This window comes from Catharus ustulatus, chromosome 10, assembly GCF_009819885.2.
Source record: "Catharus ustulatus isolate bCatUst1 chromosome 10, bCatUst1.pri.v2, whole genome shotgun sequence".
Taxonomy (NCBI): Eukaryota; Metazoa; Chordata; class Aves; order Passeriformes; family Turdidae; genus Catharus; species Catharus ustulatus.
In genome coordinates, this window is record NC_046230.1 from 18,196,744 (window position 1) to 18,216,738 (window position 19,995).

Here is a 19,995-nt window from a genome sequence, read left to right on the forward strand (position 1 = left end):
CTGTGTGCATATCAGGAAATGCCAATTCAATGGAATAAAAACTATATGACTGGTATGTATCTCATATAACAGGACCCAGACAGTGCTGGCAATTTACCATTGTCCAAGCAGTCATATCTTCCCTGAATTTCTGGCACATGTTAGAAGCAGAACCTATTCTAGGTGAAGAATTAATAAGGGGCTGGGGCCAGAAGGATCTTTACTGCCAGCCAGACTGGAATTCTGCAGGCCCTGGGGAGCAGTCTCAAAGACAGTCATGAATGTTTAACTAGGAACAGCACTTGCTACAAGATAATTATCATGCAGGCAGCAAAAAATTGTGGAACACATGTCATTTTTGAGCTGTTTCAAATAACCTGTCCTGTTCTCCTAGTTACAACCATCCAGCACTCAGTAAGCAACACAACTAACACTTGCTCTTGGTGATAGTGCAACAGCTCACAGTATAGAAAAGTTCTGCTCTGCTGTGTCAGTGGGGAAAAGTCATTGGCACTTACACCAGTGCTTCAGCTGGGTGTGTAAAGAAAAGGAAAATCAGCCCAGACTCTGTAAACCTCAGTCCAATGTGATGGCAGTGCACTGAGGGCAAGCTCTGCCTGTGAAGGTAGCTGCTCTCACATTTCAAGCAAATGCTGAGTTTTGCAGAAAGCATGTTGTGGGCACCAGCTACAGCCAGTCAGTGGCCCAGGGAGTTTTTGCTTCTCTGTAAAGCAAAGACTCCAGTATATCCTGCATGCAGCCATTCCTCCAAAAAGTGCTAGTATTAGGCTGTAGAAATCTCCTAATGCAGTAAGATAGGTGGTCTTCCCATCTCACTGCATGAGACACAGTACAGGAGTTAATGAAAAGGCAACTATTGTGTTTTGCATCACTGTGACACCAGATACATGAGACTTTTCAAAACTAGGAATCACCATTACTAAATGATAGAAATTGTCTTCTATATAATGATATAGGAACTAATTTAAAGAAGATAGAGTGTTTTCCAGGCTTAGAAATTTTTTTGATGGCAGAAACAAAGTTTATAGAAGGGACCCCTGCCCCTGGGGATCCCTGAAATCCAGAAATGCTGCATTTTCTTGTTGCCTTTTCAAACCACACAAAGCAAAGATATGTAGCACAAACATCTGCAGGCTCCATACCTCACAGATGTTCTCCTGTACCTGGTGTAACCACTCCCTTGTTTTCTAAAACAGGAAGAAAAAAAAATTCTCTGTGCATTCCACTTTGGTAGCTGCACTTCATCTTCTTTGTCCATAACACTTGTCCTCTTAAGGGCACACTGTGCCCCCTTACAGATTTGTTTTCCATGACTGCTTTGAAGCAATCACTTTGTCTCTCACCAGTATAGCTCCATTTTTATGCACCTGGGCCTTAGTAACAGATTCAGTGTTTAACAATTGATTCTCTGGGCAATGAGACATACAAAACGGTGGTAGATGAAATACAAATGCCTCCTCCTTTGAAATGCAGCATGAAGGGTTTTGCCAGGTCTGCATTGCTGGCTGACAATGTTTTTTCAGCTTTTTCAGACCCTGTTTTGCGAAAGCCCATGTACTTCATGTGCTGCTTTGGCTGGACATGCTCAGATTTCCCAGCTGTGTCCATGTTTTGAGGTCAGCTACTTCAACAGAGAAATTTTTCCTTTCCAGGCAGAGGAAGAGTACAAAGAACAGAGTCAGGGATATAACAATCCCCTATTATAAGAAGCACTGACACAGCCAGTACTAACTGGCACCCATCTCCATAGAAATGCCATGCACTGTAAGGATAAAGAAAATGAGTTATTATCCTTTAGCCGCAGGGGAAGCATCCCCAGGCACAAGGAACAATGTGATCGAGTCTGCATTGCTGCTTCTGCAGTTCCTGTACTATGGCTACAGCAGTGCTTCTCAACATTCACCCCTTGTATCCCATCCCTCTGGGAGACAGTCTGAGCATTATCCCTCACCCAACATGTGAGGGGTTCATTCCAGCAGCCCTGTGCCTCCTCTGTCCTGTTATCGGAGTTTTGCACCTCTGCCACCAAACAAAGTTTTCTTAGAAGAGTTTCAGCTCCAGTGCTGTTGCAGGTCTTCTGGCTGTATGTATAATCCCAGCCTTCTGTGGACATTCCCTGGGACACATTCTGCTGTCTCCCAGATCCTTTAAACTCTTCTGGGCTAAGATTCTTTACACAGTCAGTTTAAAAAAGTGACAATATAGAAATCTTTAACTACTCCAAACACCACAGTAGTATCAAAGAGACAATAATGCCCATCACTTGCACTTTTTCTTCCTCATTCAACAGAATCTTCAAACCTAAAGGTACTTGGTGTCCAGCAAAAAGCTGCAATCAGAGTCCCATGACAAAAATAAGAGTCAGGGACATGGTAACCCAGCTTCTGGTATCCTTCCAGGTGAAATGCTGCAGAACTGCCTCTTGTTAGAAAACCAGTGACATTCACTGGGATCCTCCCCAAGTAACAGTCACTGTCACTTCACCAGATCTTCAAGACAGAAGCTACTTGTAAAGTTATTCCCCCTTGTCTCCAGCATGGAGTTCCTGACAGATTATTCATAAAACACACTGCTGTCATTTCAAACTAAATTTTCTCTGGGAAGAATTTTTCATGACCCTTGAGGGGTTTCACTGCCCCCAGGGCTAAGGGGTTAGCATTCAACTGTAGGTATCCAGACAAGTAGAAATGCTCACAGAATGAATCCAAACTGAGCTTTCTATCACAACCAATCTGACTGCATATAATAGAGTCAATAAATTTGTTTAAAGTTGGCATTTAACAAATACAAAGTGCAAAATCAGTCAACCTTGTGGCATTTATCCATTTTCAGTTCAAATTACTGAGACCTTTGTCATTGTTTTATTTCACAGAACAACTGGATCTCTGACAGAACCTGTTCTGCACATAGGTTTATTCAAGCAAATCTAGTTTCTTAAGGAAGCAGCTTTGTGTGTATATTCTTATCCCTTGCCATGAGGTCAATATTCCATTATGTGCCCAGTGAAGTCCAAATTAGAGATGGAAAGCCAGGAGGAAAAAGTGCTCTCTGGTCTCAGGGGGAACAACTACACTTCTGGGAAACCTTGTAATCATTGACATAGTGTTTACTGTTGCAGCTGTAGGTTTAAAGGTGATGGTCAGTATGCAATAAAGAAGGGGCACAAGTTCATAAAGAGATACGGCTCCCCTATAAAAGTCTGTGACCTCACTCAGGTCTCAGCCCCTCCATCCTGGCTGACCACCCTGATCTGCAGCACTGGCTCTCTAAGCAGAATGGTTTGGCTCGTTTGGATGCTCTTTGGCACCCAGGTGCTTTGCTCCTGCCTTGCTGCCCCTGCAGGCCAAGGAGCAGGGGCTGCCCTGCTCTCCCCCAGCTGCGATGATGCTGCAGTGGAGGAGGCTGCAGACCTGGCTCTGCGCCAGATCAATGCTGACCGAGAAGAGGGCTACGTGCTCAGCCTCTACAGGATTGTCAGCGCCCGAGAGCAGCCCCAGGTAAGCCACCCTCTTGCTCAATATATGTTTCTCCCTGTGTCTTTTTCTTAGAAATATCTATTTGAATGAAGAAATATCTCAAAAGGCAAATGCCAAGCTCTATTCACAGGACTCCAGAGGCCATGTCAACTTTATGCACAGACTAGAAACAATTTCATCACACTGTGGGCAATTAGAGAGCAAATCTCAGTCATGACTCTCTGCTGCAGGCCCCTGGAATAGCTCCAGGCATCAGTTCAAATTTGATATGAAACACCACTACTCTGATTTAATTTCATTTTACACCTTCCTCCCACTGCCTTGAGCAGTTGGAGTGCAAAGGCTGGTAAGTCATCGTGTGTTTTGCACAAAAGATATGAGCACTAACAGGTGTAAGCACATCCTGCTTGGGACCAAGGAATTCCTTTACAGACCCCTAAAAGATGACTCATTCTCCAGAAGAAACCTGAAACCAGTTCAAGGGCAAAAAATACACTGGAAATACCTATAGAATATCACTCACATTTCTTCAAGTATCGTATTTCTCTGTGTGTGCTTAATTTATGACGATTTTGTGCTACAATAACTGAATCTACTGGCACTAACTAGGGACAGCCAGAAATGAATTCACAAGGGCCTGCAGCAGATTAGGCACTATGGAATCCTGCTGCTAGCATTCCCTGCAGTGCCTGCTCACTTCCCATAAGTTTACCTGAAAGGCTGAGTTCTGAACGCTAAAGAAAATTAGGCTTGTTGGCAGATGCTTAAAGATCTGTGCTGGCAAGGATATGACACTTCTTCCTGCTGCTCTTACAAGGACATGGCTCCTGCAGACACACTGTGGAGACTCCAGCAGCCTGAGATCTCCCAGCTAAAGATGCTCTGCTGTGTTTTGCACTATGTTCTCTATATTGCCCTGCTCAGGTGACAGAATGTGCCCATTAAACAACTGGATCAGGTCTCTTCAGAATTTTTCCACATGGTGCATGTGAGCTGGCCCAGAATCCCCATCACCAAGCATGGAGTTAGGTGCTCAGACCCCTTCCTGGGGCTGTGTCATGGAGTTCATTACTCAGACCCCCCTCCTGGGGCTATTTCCTATTGACAGTAGTTAGAGCCCCCATTGACCACCCCAGAGTGCAGCTTGGTGGGTGCAGACATGCTGTAAACCACCTCAGTTATCTCCCTACTTCTCCCTTCAGCTGTGCCAAAGATATCTCAGCACAGCAGAATTTTGGTCCTTGGCTGTGATTTGTTGGTCACTCAATTTCCTAAAGACTTCACTTATTGGTTTAGAACATACATACATTTTTGATCTGGGGGTTTAATTTACTTATTTACGTTTATTATTTTTAAAATCTATTATTCTATCCTGTAAATAAGGTGTTTCAAGACATGGCAATAACAAACTAGACATTCCAAGCTCTTTGTCCCATTGTTGCTGCTGCTGGGACTGAGTACATAAGGAGCAATCAGCAATGCCAAGGGGTTCATGGACAGTAACAGCCTTATGCCACCTCCCATTCCTCTCAAAAAAAACTAAGAAGTTTTTTCCCCCTGCACCAGTCAGTGGTCCTTCCTCTCACTTTCTTAAGCAGTACTGAGGATAAAAACATTTTCAAAGTTACTTCAAATTCAAATCTGCCCTTAAGCAACCTGTGGTTCAGCTTTGCTCTAATTGAAACTAATGAGCCATCTGCTATTAACTTATATGCAAGTAGGACAAAGCTTGCTTTCATACAAGATACTCATGATTAGCTTCACTGACAGGCACTTAACCAAAACTATAAAACATGCCAAAATATTTTATTTCTTTCCCTTGCACCAGGTCACCCTCTGCCACATCTCCTCTGGCTCCCAGCACACATTGCAGCCTGGCACCAGCAGTGCTGAGGAAGGGATCTTTTTGGCAATGGAACGATACACAACTTTTTATTCAATACTAAGCAGATATCAAAAGGCCTTTGCATAACTGTCTTTTAATGAAAATTAAAATAAGGATGATTAAACTTTCAGTGATCTGCTGAGCTCTGAATAAGCCCCAAATTATCCTTTCCCCAGGGGAGGATGATACATACAGAAGCAGGTAGACCAAAAGATGTGTAGACTTTGTAATAACCTTATCTGCTTATTAGAGCTGGTATTATACAAGAGACCTATAGGCAACAAGAAATACAGTTTGGTCTGCCCTGGTTGCATTTAGTGTTTCTAAGATCACCATACTTTATAATCAATATTCATGATTCAGCTGAGGAAACCCATCTAAGACCAAACACATTTGATTATAAGAACATTTCTTTAATGAGGTATTTGTGTAATTTTGCCTCCAGAATACCTTAAAACCAGTTTGAAAGTTCAAGTCACCAATTCCAAATATGAAACTCCTTAAAGATGCACATTTTTCTTGGCTATTTCTTCTTCATGTGGATAGTCTTAGTGATGGCTTTTTGCTTACAGAAGTCATATTTAAAGTTACAAACTTGTACCAAATGCTGCACTACTCAAAAACACATTTTCAGCAAATACCAATTACTTTTTGACTGGTCTTACTTTGTGTTTACCGATTTAAGCTGTATTAGATATCATATTAAAGAGAATTATCATGGTGACATTTAGATATCTTGTATATAAACAAGAATTATGATTAGTCCCTTCCACAGAAGGATCTCTGCAGCCAGGTGTGGGGATATTGCTGCGCCACTGCACAAACAGCACTGCTGCACCTCAGTGTCACTCTTTGTCAAAATAACTTTTGTTTTTTTCACAGCCTTCAAAATGAAACTTATAATTAAACCTCAGGATTAGTGTAAGCAAGCCCTGAGATCTCAGTGCAAGGCATTACCAGATCACTTTATAGAACACTTAGGAAAAAAAGACAATAGGAAAATACAAAAAGTAGAAAGCATGAGAAGTTGTATATGTAAGAATAGAACTAAGAGACAATGGTAACAAAACTATTTCATAATACTTTATTTTCTATTAGTTTTGCCCTTTCATATTTAAAGGGTTTAGTATCACTAGTATATATGGTAGAGCTCACATAAAATCACCATCCCACAGATCTCTGGGATGTGATCAGAGTAGTCTGTATCTCTTGATCTACCCAGAACTCCAAAGCAGATACCATTTAGCAGTATTCTAAGCAGTGTGAAGACAAAAAAGACAGCAGTACTCCAGCTTTACAGGCCCTATGGACAGGTGTTTAGTCACTGTTAAACAGAAGCCATAACTAAAGCCAAAATGATACAGACATTGGCCCCAGACTTCCACAAGGCTGTTGCCCCATTTCATGTTTTCTCCACAAACCAATGAAATCAAGCAGGGATGAATGAACACTGCTGTCATTCAGCTTTGGTTTTTCTCCCCTTCAATAAAGACAAAATCTCAGTCTAAACACACAGCGAACGCTCACATCTAAGTTCTTTAGGATGGATAAATGACAGCTGCCCTCTTTCCAGCTTTCCACTAAGGATATAAATAAAACATGATCCAGCTAAGCTGTATCCTTGATAAATATGCTGGAAAGGTGGAAGCAGAATGAGGAGCTGCACTATGCAGCATCTCATCTTCCTGCACTACATGATGCAAGCACTAGATATACAGAGCTGTACTTTTAGTCCTTCCTTGTACTTCTTGCCTGGCAAGATGTTTGGCCAAAAGTTGAGCCTGAGTTGCTTTGTGCACCTTGTGCTGCAGTGAACTGAATAAAGGTTTCTGGACTTAAGCACAGGTTAGAACTCCAGCACTGGACTGAAGTTTTAAGTGAGTGTGAGACATCTGTGTGACTCTGCAAGGTGTATCACAGCACTCCCTGATAGCTGAGCTGAGAAGCTTAAGCTTCTCTATCAACACAGCCTTTGCCTCTTTACAGCAAGTGCAAACCTTCCACACTTGAAGAAGACACTGCCCTAAAAAACAAGGTATTTCTCCTTCTAATGCCTACTGGGAATGTTCCATGTTAGTACTTTTTTATAGTTGTGGTATTTATAATCTCATTCTTATTTCAGGCAAAATAACCTACCTTTGACATCTGACAATACAATGCAGTTGACAGTGAAAACATCAACATCTTTAGTCTTTATTCTTGGTTCTGGTTGGTACCAGAATCAGAAGAATAAAACTGACCACAGGATTGTTCATTATATAAAGCTGGCTAGCTGCCTGACCAAGCCTGCTCTAACAGGACCTGAATTTCCCCTGATTTGCCACATTTGTCACAGTGTTCTGTTTGGAGGATATCTGTGCACTCCACCTGTGTGCTTTCCATTTCTCTGTCTCTCCTTTTTATGAGTCTCTACTTTGTTTGATACAAAACTGAGATGTGACTCTTTTGTTTCTTGTTTTCAGGAGATTACTGGCTCTGTCTTCTATCTCATCTTGGATGTAGTAGATACTGAATGCCATGTACTCAGCAAAAAGTTGTGGAAGGACTGTAGCACCAGAGAGGCTCATTCAACTGTAAGGATTTTATATTTCTATTTAATCTCACATATGATTAGTTACTCAGGTACTACAGGTGACTGCAAAATCCCTACAATTGCATTTTTAGTGGACAACAAAGCTTAGGAAAAAATCAAAGCCCATTTTATAATATCCACAGTTTTACTTGATACCTTCTAATCAATTTATTGACTGGTAAGATTTATTTTAAAAAGTGAAAATTAAAGTAATGTTTTTGACCAGAGCTAATAAAGAGACTAAATAGCCATGCTAGGACACTATTTAGAATAATGGTTTATTTTTTTATAGTAACCCTACAACAGTTTATTTTAAAGACAGTACATCAAGGGGGTAATAAAATAAACACACTTGTTTATAACATGTGATTTTTGGTTTAGTTTAATTCCAGTTTTATTCTGACAATTTTGCAAAAATTGCACTGAAATAGGAGAAAAAGGAAAGCTCAGCAAGATAAGCTGCAAAGACAGAAGGTGGTCCACTGTTGCTACAGGTAATGAAAACTGTTCTGAACAAGTGGAAAAAACTCTGAGAAAATGAAGAATGACAAGAGACAAGGTCCATCAAAAAAAAACAGAAAAAAAAAAAGAAAAAAAAGAGAATGTTATGATTAAATTGTCCTGAACTGCTTCTAAGGCCAGTCAATTTTAACTTTTCAATTAAAAACTAGGAAAAAAAACGTCTGCTTACTTCTCATTACAGTGTTTTCAGGAGAAAAAAGGCACAAAGCCTATATGATTGATATGGCTTCAGTGAAGACAAGAAATGCATGTCCAGAGGCCTTGACATGTAGGAATATCTAAGAAGCTCTCAGAGAATATACTTTCAGCTTTAAATATAAAAGCACAATGGATATTAACAGGCCAGTATTTTTTTCAGCCATAAAGTCAGAGATTTTGTGTGCAAGAATGACCCTACCATGCCACAAAACTCAGTTTTATGGTCCTTCCTACCACTCTCCCTATGATTATAGGGAAAAGGGGGAAGGTGGAAGACAAGTAACTGGATCCAGACACTCTGAATTATCTCTGAGTTTAAACTCTTTGGGTTCCAGACACAGAACCAGCCCAGGACAGAGACCCAGGAGCACTCTGTGACACTTGGGCACTTCTCAGCTGCCAGAAGAGTGGCCCTGGTCAGGCCATGCAGCAGTCAAGCTCTGCATGTGTATAGCTCAGAATCACACCAGGGGTTGAGGTGGCCTTTTATTTTTAGATGGCATGCTTAGAAATGTGCTTCATTGTCATTTGAGTATTAATGAAACTTTTGTTTGAAAAGAATTCTATGATTGCAAGAAGAAAATGAACCATTCCTGTCTAGGTACTAGATGATCAGTAAAGGGTGCAACACTAATTGTTTTTAAATGTTTATATTGTTTTAGGTTTACGGTCAATGCAAAGCAACTATCTACATTAATCAGGCAAGAAATATTGCTCATCTGAGTACTTATGAGTGCACTTTACAACCAGGTATGTCTTTAACATACACTTTACAAAAGAACTAGAAAAACTTTGCCAAATAGCATTACTTTAAATTTTAAATGTAATTATGACACTACAGTATCTCCATTAGCTTCAGCTGCCCTGATTTTTCAAGTCAGTGATCATAAGGTCAGGGAGGTGCTGCAGCTCAAAAGAGTTCAGTAATAACTGTTTTAACCTTTGTGACACTCAGCAGAGCCTCTATATGGGCTTTTACCCTCTGAACCAAAACACATTTTTGTGGGTTTGTGAAAGGCAAGAAAAAACAGCAAGCCCACTGTCAATAGGTTGAATTTTGCCTTCAGTGTCTGCCTCCACTACAACATTTTTATGGGTCTGCAAATACATAAAGATTCAAAATTATTGAGGAGTGCAAATCACATATTCTTCCTCTGGGGGAGTGGAGGACAAGTGGGCAAGGTTGTGGGCATAGATGCATTTTAGTGACCTACACTGTCAACTTGTTTTTATGGTTATGCCTTCTCTAAAGACATTGTGTTTGAATAAAAAGTTCCACGCAGATATATTTCTTCGATATGTCCTGACTGCCCACTTGATGGTTCTCCAACTCAGCCTGAATACCGGGCGGCTGCTGTTCGAAGTCTTGCCAAGTTCAATGAGGAGAGTGAAGAAACTCATTACTTCTCTGTCCTCAATGTCACAAGAGGTTCAATGCAGGTAAGCCAAGGCTCATATGACTTGCTTTAGCCCTCAAAAATCCTTTTTCATAGTCCTGATCTTCTTGATCCAAGACTCTTGATTCCATTTCTTGCAAAAGGAAGGGGCTTCATGCAAAAGCCAAGACATAGACTTGCTTTCAAAGCTCAAAAAAGCTTCATTGTTAACTCTTCTTCCTCCACCACCATGATTTCACAACTCCCTAATAGAAAGTAATTAACAAAGCACAGTCATACCTTCTGACACATACCTGTAATTCCCTGAATGAGTCTAAGTATGGTTTAGAACTAATTTTAGACTAACAGAGAGCTCATGATCCCATGGCTGTGTCCTCTTTGTTTACTACAGTATTATCTAGTCTCTCTAAAATTCAGTATGTGTAGATAGCAAAGTGGTTTTTCTTCTTTGTCTTAACTGTCAGATATTACTACAGTATACTATTTAGTCACTTCCATTTTCTAACCCAAAGTTCAGAAATAGTAAAATTATCATGTTCATTAAAACTAACAGAAATTGTCAACAACACACTGAAGAGGGTCTTTGGCTATGCAGTTCTGTATGGGTGCTAACTTATGACAAAATCTAAACCCATTTACACTGTGTCAATCCATGAGTTACTAAAATGAGTTAGTGCATATATAAGAAGTAAAAAATGACCAGGCAATAAAGCAGCTCTGGCAAAAAAACATTCACTGTAACACAACTAACAGTAATGCCCCAAGTATCACCTGTTCCTTCCAGACTTAGCAGGAGTTTTTCACGTTTCAAGGTCAGTAGAATTCTTTATTCTTCCTGACACATGCACAAGTTCTAATTGCCACTGGTCTCTCATTTGCAGTGGGTTATTGGTCCTGCATATTTTGTGGAGTTTTTAATTCAGGAGACATCTTGCTCCAAAAGTGACTCAGTCGCTGACATCTCGATGTGTGAGCCACTTCCACCAGAAGTAGCTGTAAGTACTTTTCCTTGTATAAACACCAGTTTTCCAGATACTATGATTCCTCAGTGAATATTTAGTATTTATCTCCTTGGCTCTTTGCAGACAGGAACCAAAACCCACAGTCATCTTTTTATGGATTGTAGACTGCTTTAGAATAGAGAAACATTTCAGCAAAAGTTCTGAATTTTTACCAGAGGTCCATAAGCAAAGAAAACCAAAAAACACCATCCAGAAAAAGGTGGAGTAGCCATTGTCTTATAAAACTGAATGAGTCTAAAGGATTTCTTCCAAAGAAGCAGATAAAGACAAAAAATCACAAAGAATGCATGAAGAGTATATTCATACTAGAGTCAGGTCAGCTAAGGAAAACATTTAGGAACTGAGGAAAAAATTGTAAGAGAAACTGGAAGACTAAATGGGAGTGCTGTCAAGAAACAACATTTCAAGCCCCATGTTATGTGAGATCCAAGCCATGATACCTACAGCACAGTACAAACACAACTACTAGAAACAGGATTTTTTTCACGGTTTCTTTCACTAGTATGGCATGAAATCGGTTCTGTGTGGAAAATTATATTATGTTCCACACACAATTTGCCTGCATAGGGATATTCTGCTGCAGGAGAACTTAAGCAAGCTGTTGTAGTTTGGCCTTAAGTAGCCAGCTTAGTTTTGCTATTGTGTTACCTAACCCTCCTTTGCAAACACAAGGCCTTTATCAAAACACTGCCTGCCTTTGTGAGGTTGCCAATCTCAAAATAAAACTTTGCCCAAGCTGTTTATCTCTACAAATATACTTAGAAGCTATAACTATTCAGCCTTTCATAATCACTTATTTTACAAGATAGCAGCTTAGTATCAGGGCTCCATGTGAAAAAAATGCTTGTATTTTCTTCTTACAGAAAATCGGTTTCTGCAAAGGCTCTGTAGTAAACAGTCGTTCGCAAGAGTATGTCAGAATATCCTGTGAAATCTACAGTCATCAGGTATTTCTTAATCTAATCTTAATATTGCAAGGATAATACTCCTTTCCAAAACAGGTATTGAACTTTAGAAAACCTAGCCTTTTTTAAGACTTCTTATTCACAAAGACCTGTGCTTCAAGAAAGTGAGAAGGCCAGATCAGGAAGAAATCTCTCTTGTGATAAAACAAACTGTTGTTGGGTGATAAAAAGGCAATAGAGTGAGTATAGAGGCAAACCTGCAGAATGTGTAAATCACAAAGGGAATGCAAGGGGATATTACTGTAGTTACCCAAGTTTCATGCACCCATCTCCACTGGCACAAGAAGTAGTTACATCCATTTATCCTTTGAGCTTCTTTTCTGTAGCTGTTCTTGGGGGACTAGAGACACAGCAGATCCTTAGTGTGAAGGGTGATCTTCACATCTGAAGGAACCTGGAATTGCTTCAATTTAGATAATGCTTATTCCTTGTTATTTAGGATCCTGCCACTGAAGAGGAAGACAAGGAAGCTAATCAGACACCTGGAAAATCCAGGCAGGATCAACAGGCTTCTCCTTCAGATCCCGATCCTTTCTCCCCACACCTGGAAAAAACAGTGGGCTGGGTTAAAATTCTACCCCCTTCAGATGAGGACATCACTTACCATGACCTACGAGAAAGTCAAGATGAAGATAAAGACAGAAAGCCAGTGCCTCCCAAGGCTGTGGGATCTGCCCACAGTAGTGATGGAGAAAAAACTCAAGTAAACAAACCAGACTTGACCAAACCAGTCACTGGACCAATTATTCTCCCTTTTCCTGAAGAACCTTCTCTATCAGATTCATGCCCAGGAAAAGCAAAGCAGGCAGAAGGCATTCTCCATCCTTTGATAACTAGAAAGCCTGCTGCAGTCTAGTCAGCACCCAGCAGTTGAGGCGTCAACACAATAACAGCCAGAATGGCAGCATGGTTATCAATCTGTGTAACATCTTCAAACAAATAAATAGTTCATTGCAGTCCTCATCTTTGGCATTCTCAGTTTTATGAAAGCACAAGACAAATTGGGAAAAGAAATTTAACTCGGGCATTTTCCAACAAAGTATTTGGCTTTTAATTCTCAGGTAGAGCATGAAGGAAAGGTAACAGTGGAAGATAAAAGAACTTGTGGGGCTGGAACAGCCCAGAGACATCAGAAAAAAATATCCTTGGTAGCAAAACCTGTCAGGGCCCAGTGTGGGATGGCTGCTCCCAAGGGATGGGAGATGGAGCCAAGTGTGACAATGGCCTGTCCTCTGTGCCTGAGGGAGGCGAGCAGAGCACAGCCAGGGATCACGCCAGGTTACAGGAAGCAGCCAGCTCACTCCCTGAGTTCAGGGGCAGGGAGCAGGTCTGAGGTCAGGCTGCGAATGTGAGTGAGCAAGGCATGGCCAGGGGCTGGTGTGGTTATGGTAGCCAGCGTCTCCCAGCAAGTCTGCAGTGCCTGGACAGGTGTGAGGGACACAGAGCTGCAGGTGTGAGGGACACAGGGCTGCAGGTGTGAGGGACACGGGGCTGCAGGTGTGAGGGACACAGCGCTGCAGGTGTGAGGGACACGGGGCTGCAGGTGTGAGGGACACAGCACTGCAGGTGTGAGGGACACAGCACTGCAGGTGTGAGGGACACAGGGCTGCAGGTGTGAGGGACACAGGGCTGCAGGTGTGAGGGACACAGCACTGCAGGTGTGAGGGACACAGCACTGCAGGTGTGAGGGACACAGCACTGCAGGTGTGAGGGACACGGGGCTGCAGGTGAGAGGGACACAGAGCTGCAGGTGTGAGGGACACGGGGCTGCAGGTGTGAGGGACACGGGGCTGCAGGTGTGAGGGACACGGGGCTGCAGGTGTGAACCTGCCCAGGCACAGGCACAGCTGTGATGCAGCAGAGCTGGAGCTCAGGCAGCCCTGCCTAAAGCAGCTCCTGAGGGAAGCAGGACGGGCCAGCCCTGGCCGTGGGCTCTCCCCAGCACTGTCCCCAGGGTCACCAAGGAACAGCCCTGGTGAGCTGAGCCCGGCACCCAGCACCAAACCCTCCTGGAGCAGGGACACTCTCAGGGCCTTAGAGCGTCACAGCATGACAGGGCATGAACAGGGAACAGCACTGCAGCCTAGTGACTTTTTGCTGTTTTGCAAAATAGCTAGTGAGGTTTTGCTATTTTGTGACTAAATTTCTTAGTTACAATGTGAAGAGCTTAGCCAATTTTTTTATTTGCCGTAAAAATTTTCAAGAAAGATTTTTTTTTCCTTAATGCTTCATACCTCACTTAAACCACGTGGAAGAGGCTACACACACATGTGAAGCCTCTGCACATAATTCTGGCTGGTGAAGAATCAAATCCAGGCTATTGAGATTGTTATGCTCTAGTGAGGCTGCTGTGCAGGAGAAACAATGATTTAAAAAATCAGCCTAATTCTTTCTTGAGATAGGTCATATTAACTGCTTTATAATAAAAGCCACAGGGACACTCGACAGCCTGCAGCCAAGAAAAATCGATTTCACTAAAGTCAGACATGGTAATTGTACTGACAAAAACAAATATAAATAAATGAGAAGACAAGAAGAAAAAGAATGAACATAGGAAAGAAATGTCATCTGTGGCCAGGAGTACACTGATATTTGCAATAATAAAGGGGTTTGTATGAGACCGTAAAGCCTTTTTCCAGTTGCCACCAGAACTGCAAAACCATTTGTTCAAAACAAAATCAATAAAATATTGTTTCTGAAGCTTTTATGATACTGTATCACCCCTAGAGACCCTGGATAATTTCTATATTTAAAGAGCCTTCCAACAAAAAATTATGGTTGTGTCAAAGTATTCTAGTATTATACAATTTGATTAGAATATATTATATTATTATTATTATAAATAAAATATAAAATATAATTTTATTTTGAGTGGGACCAAAATAATATTGAAATATTGTGTGGAATTATATTCACAGAAACTATGTTTGCATTTTCAGTCTGCAAAACTCTTACAAACATAAATTTGATATAAAGAAGTAATTTAATTGCCTCAAAGATTAAAATAAGCCAAAAACTGATGTGTGAAACATAAAAACTAAACCAAAAATAATTCCATTTCAATCCTACATTATGAGAAATTTCAATATATTTTGGGTTCATTCATTTCAGAATAGAATAATTTTCAAAATCAGATAGCACTTGAAAATTCAAATTCCAGCTAATTCTTACTGCAGTGGGAGCTCTGGGCTGTGTCAGCATTCCCTTTTTTATCAAGTCATCGAATTACAGCATCTTTTCCCCTCGGGAAGTTTCACCTTTGCCAGCTCAGGTTTCTCTAACACAACCAGTGTTAGTGTCTCCTTCCCTGGACAGGAACTGCTGATGTGCCATATGCCAAAATTTGGGATCCCAGGCACTGCTCCACGGCCTCACACAGAGCACCATGGCTGCCTTTAGTGAGCCAGGGAACAGAGCACTGGGGCGACAGCCTGTCACACTTCAGGGATTTTCAAAATGTTGGGTTTGTCCCAATCTTCAGTTAATCACCACACTTCCCATTTCTGCTGCACAGTCCTTTTTATTAACTGTTTGCATGTTGATTCTATTCTCACTGTGGCTCCATCAGTTTAATGACACTACTGAGACTTTTATCAACATACACAACCAGATTCCTCCCCTAAAGGAGGAAGAAATCAGCTTCATTACCTGCTAGTCACAGCCAAGAACACCCCATTTCACTCAGTTCCTTTTCTTGACTACAGCTCCTTACAACAGTAAATTGAACAGCCACAGTGAGTGAAGATAAATGGAGTGGAGCTGGTGTGAACACAAGCAGGGAAACTGGAAAGTCTGGATGCACAGTTTTGAACATTCCGTTTGGAAACTGTGTAGCCTGTTCTGTAGATGAGGCTCAGAAACAACATTTGAACCAGTAATTTCCCTAACTTGGATCTGGGATTTGTGTTCAAAGACTTTTCTGATTTAAAAATAAACACCAGAAGGGGTGTTTATCTGAGCAGTAGCTGTACCTCTAGCACAGATCAACAAAGCACCAGTGGTCAGCGCAGAGTCATGAGCATTTCCTCTATTTGCTGTGGCCACTTCAGCACAGAGTCCATTCCCAGTTTCAGTGTCACCTGGGCCACTGCCAGTGTTTACCATAATGGAGTCCTGGTACTGATGTCCAAGATTAAATTCCTGAATTACAAGAAGGAGTCTGAGGTTGTACAGTTTCTGTGTTTCCTTTGTCCCCAGGACATACCTGGATACTGCAGCACTCCCATATGGCATTGATATTATTAACAGCTGGTAGCATTTAATCATCAGGACTTCAAATCCTGCTGCTGATTCAGCACCTTTATGCCAATCTGTCAGTGGGCCAGCACTGCAGCATTCGCCCTCCAGCACACCCACATGGGCAGCCTGTCTTCTCACATTGACTCTCAGAGACAGGACTGCAGGAAATCCTCTTAAAAACATGCCCAGGTCGTGCTGGAGCTCTCCATCTCCTGGCCTGATCTCAGCTTCCAGCCAATGTGAGCAGAGCTGGGCAGTGACACACCCCGTGTCCCTCCAGCCACAACCCAAGTGCTCCTCACCTCTCCCAGGACTCTGAACTGTCACGTGCTGCTTGTCCTTGTCCAGCAGAAGACACGCCAGTGACACTGAGAAGCCCTTCACCCAGTACTGGAGATGAGAAGCAGATGGATTTGGGCAGACAATTTTCTTTTCAATTTTTTTTTATGGTTTTTCAACACGTATTGATTTTATGATACAATATCATTCATTAGTACCTTGTTATCTAGGCAATGTCCAGCTAAAATGTGGTCTGATGTTTATTTGAACAAACATTCCAATTTCACATGAACAACGTTTCTTATTCAGGCACAGATAAATGATGGTCAGTGACCTTCAGGACAGATAACATTTTTATCAGGTATTTTCAAGCCTTTACCTCAGAATATAAGTGAGGTACCATAAATGTAAAAATAGGAATATTCAAAGAAAACAGAAGATTTTAAAAAGCAAGACCCAGACATCAAAGGGCTTAAGATGAGTTTCAGACATCAAAGTGCTTAAGATGGGCTTTAAAAACAAAGTTTTTAATAAAATAAACTAAATATAAATTATATTTGTGTGACTTTAGAACTTTATTGTATTATTATTAATACCTTTTGCATAGATACATACATATTATTGCATATATGTATACATTAATATTATATGTATATATATATATTATACATATACATTAATACATACTTATTACTTATTATTAACTATTTCATAATTAAGCATTTTCTTCTGCATCTGAGATGTAGAACTCCCTCTGACTCCATTCTTAGCATCAAATTCTTAACCTCACCCTTTCCCACAGCCTCTCAAGCCCCTCTGCACAAAGGTCAATCTTTCAACATATCCTTACAGTCATCAATTTACAATTAAACTGGTTTTTTCTAAAAATCATTTTGCAGACAAAGACACTGAGGACAAGACAAGGAATACTGACACCCTTTTTATTCCCTGTATTAGTCCTTGAGGCCTCCTATGCAACAAGACTTCTGTAACTACATTGTCAACCTGCTCACTTGACAGTTTGTCTCCTCCAAATAGCTTTTGAACTTAAGGTCTCTTGGAATGAAATTTGATAGACAAGGTGATGGAACTTCTACAAGTTTGATAAAAAACTGATGACTGGTAAAGAAAAATAAGCTGCAGGCAGAGAGGGGAAGCTGGAGCTGGAGCTGCTGCTCTGAAAACCATAACCAAAGCAAATTTGTCTAACATTGCATTTTGCATTGGGGGCATCCTGTTTACAATCAGCGGATAAAAATAAGACATGTCACACTTACATGTTTTTCCATCCTACTTAGGGGCTTTCCTGTTACATGCAGAGCCAGCCCAAGAACTGCAACTCTTTTTTGGTTTCTGCATCAAGACCAATAAGGTCTGAAGCTCTGTGGAACTACAGACTGAAAAAAAAAAAGAGAAGATGGCCCAGAATTTACCTCCAAGCAACTGGAGCCTCATGTGTCTGTGTTAGCTGGGCTCTGGCTTGAGAGCAGGAACAGGAGAGGCTGCAGAGCAGCTCAGCAGGAGATGGGAAAGGCCTTGCTGCCTGCACAGGTGACAGAGCTGTGCCTTGTGGCGGCACCAGCCTGGGCATGAAGCTCCTGCAGAAGGCAAAGAACAGTGTGCTCATAGCAGCTGTGCTCCCAAGGAACCAGGGATATCTGTAAAAAGTTACAACTGTACTTCAGGAAAGGAAGAATTGGTTATTGGGTATCATCTCCTTCATGTGTCAGCTCTCCTTTCCCTATCCCTCTGGTTTAAAGTTATCTTTATACACATTTCATACACTGTTTTTCAAGTGGGGAAGAGAAGGCTCTCTTTGATGTGTTCTCCCAGTGCTCTGGAGAGGTTTAGGATGGATGCTTATTACCATATCCTTAAAGTCTGGATGAGGATCACCTCTAACTGTTGCAAGTTAAGCCTTGGTAAAAGTCATAAACGAGGTTTTGATACACTACACAAGAGGAATGCCATGTTTGGATAAATATTTCTATTCCTTCCAGCAATTTGTTTACAGAGATAGCTTCATTAAAGCAACACACAAAACTTAAAAGCAATAAATAGAAAAGACCTCCAAGTTTTTAAAAAGATACCAAACTGCAGAAGTGTTAAAAATACATTATCCTGACTTAAGTACAACCAATATTTAATTAACTGCTTTTACTGTGCCTGGAGTTCTTGTCAATGCTGTACTTTAATAATAGAGTTCAATCTTTCTTTTCCAAAGAAATCAAGGACAAAACTCTCTAGAGTGGGAACAGAATCTTACTTTATGTCCACAGTCAATTTTGCAGGAATTGCACATTTTCCACTGTTTATTCATACTGTTTCAATTTCATACATAAAATATACATAAGCTATGGTCCAAAAAAATGATGAGTGCCACAATGAACAACCCAGAAGAGAAGAGGAAAAAAAGAACAATCTGCAAACAACAGACGGCTGAGGGAATTACATTATAAATCACCTAATCCAATGCCTTTCTTCAGTATCACTGCCCATTTGAAAAAATTAACCAGTATTGTAATAAATGAATTGAGGTGAAATTTGGAACACAGCAATAATGGGAATTTTATTTTTAACTGATGAGATATATTTCAAATGTCTTTGATTATTTACACAACATTTATTTCACTGCTTTTTTTTCCATCTTCTGGAAGAGATTCTGAGTAATTAAAATGAAATATTATAACACCAAACCAAAAGAAATCCCTATTTCATCAGAACAGCTGTACATCCAGCCTAGTATCCATCTCTCCTAGTGGCAAAAGACAGTTGTGGTTAGAAGAAGCTTATGACCTGCCCCTCTCTGCAAACCTTTCCCCTTGTACTTTTCCAGCACCCAGAAGCATTGTACCAGGACTTTAAAGGGTACTCTTCTGCTGAGTCCTTCTAGTATCCAGGTAAGGACCTGCTGCCATGGATTTTCTAAGCAATTTCTGCCCCCAGTGACATATCTGCATCCAGACCTTTCTGCGGCAACAAGTTCCACAAGTGGAGGGACAATTTTTAACCCTTTTAAACTTATCATGAGTAGTTTTGGATGCTCTTGGTTCTAATATTTTAAGATGCTTCATTTAGCTTATCAGAGAACTGTTAAGTGTGTCCTGAACTAACTATGAACAAAATCTACTGTTTCAGCTCAGTTCATTTTAAAACATGATTTCTTAGACAACAGACATGCTAAGAGGTGGAATTTTTAAAAATGAAGATTAATGAAATGAGGCAATTGTTAAGAATGATTATTCACTGTATTTCTGAAGTTTCTCCAAAAAATAAGTAAAAATACCATTCACAGTCAAACATGTAAGTCCAAGCCATAGAATAATAGAATGCTTTGGGTTGGAAGGGACCTTAAAGATCATCTAGCTTCCAGCCCCCAAACCAGTTATACAGCCAGGACCTTTTTTGTAAGAAGCAAATCCAATCTTCACATCAACCTA

General features: G+C 40.9%; 1 protein-coding gene and 1 long non-coding RNA gene across 2 annotated transcripts in view; one reads left to right on the plus strand and one right to left on the minus strand.

Moving 5' to 3' along the window:
• Positions 1-19,995, minus strand: part of LOC117000553 — a 118,980-nt gene that overhangs the window by 62,432 nt on the left and 36,553 nt on the right. The window lies entirely within an intron of this gene.
• On the plus strand, positions 2,875-12,999 carry FETUB (fetuin B). The gene is made up of 7 exons (XM_033068212.2): positions 2,875-3,497; positions 7,824-7,934; positions 9,316-9,403; positions 9,927-10,093; positions 10,932-11,045; positions 11,936-12,019; positions 12,477-12,999. The coding sequence occupies exons 1-7, from the start codon at positions 3,276-3,278 to the stop codon at positions 12,891-12,893; spliced, it is 1,203 nt and encodes a 400-aa protein (XP_032924103.1). The 5' UTR covers positions 2,875-3,275; the 3' UTR covers positions 12,894-12,999.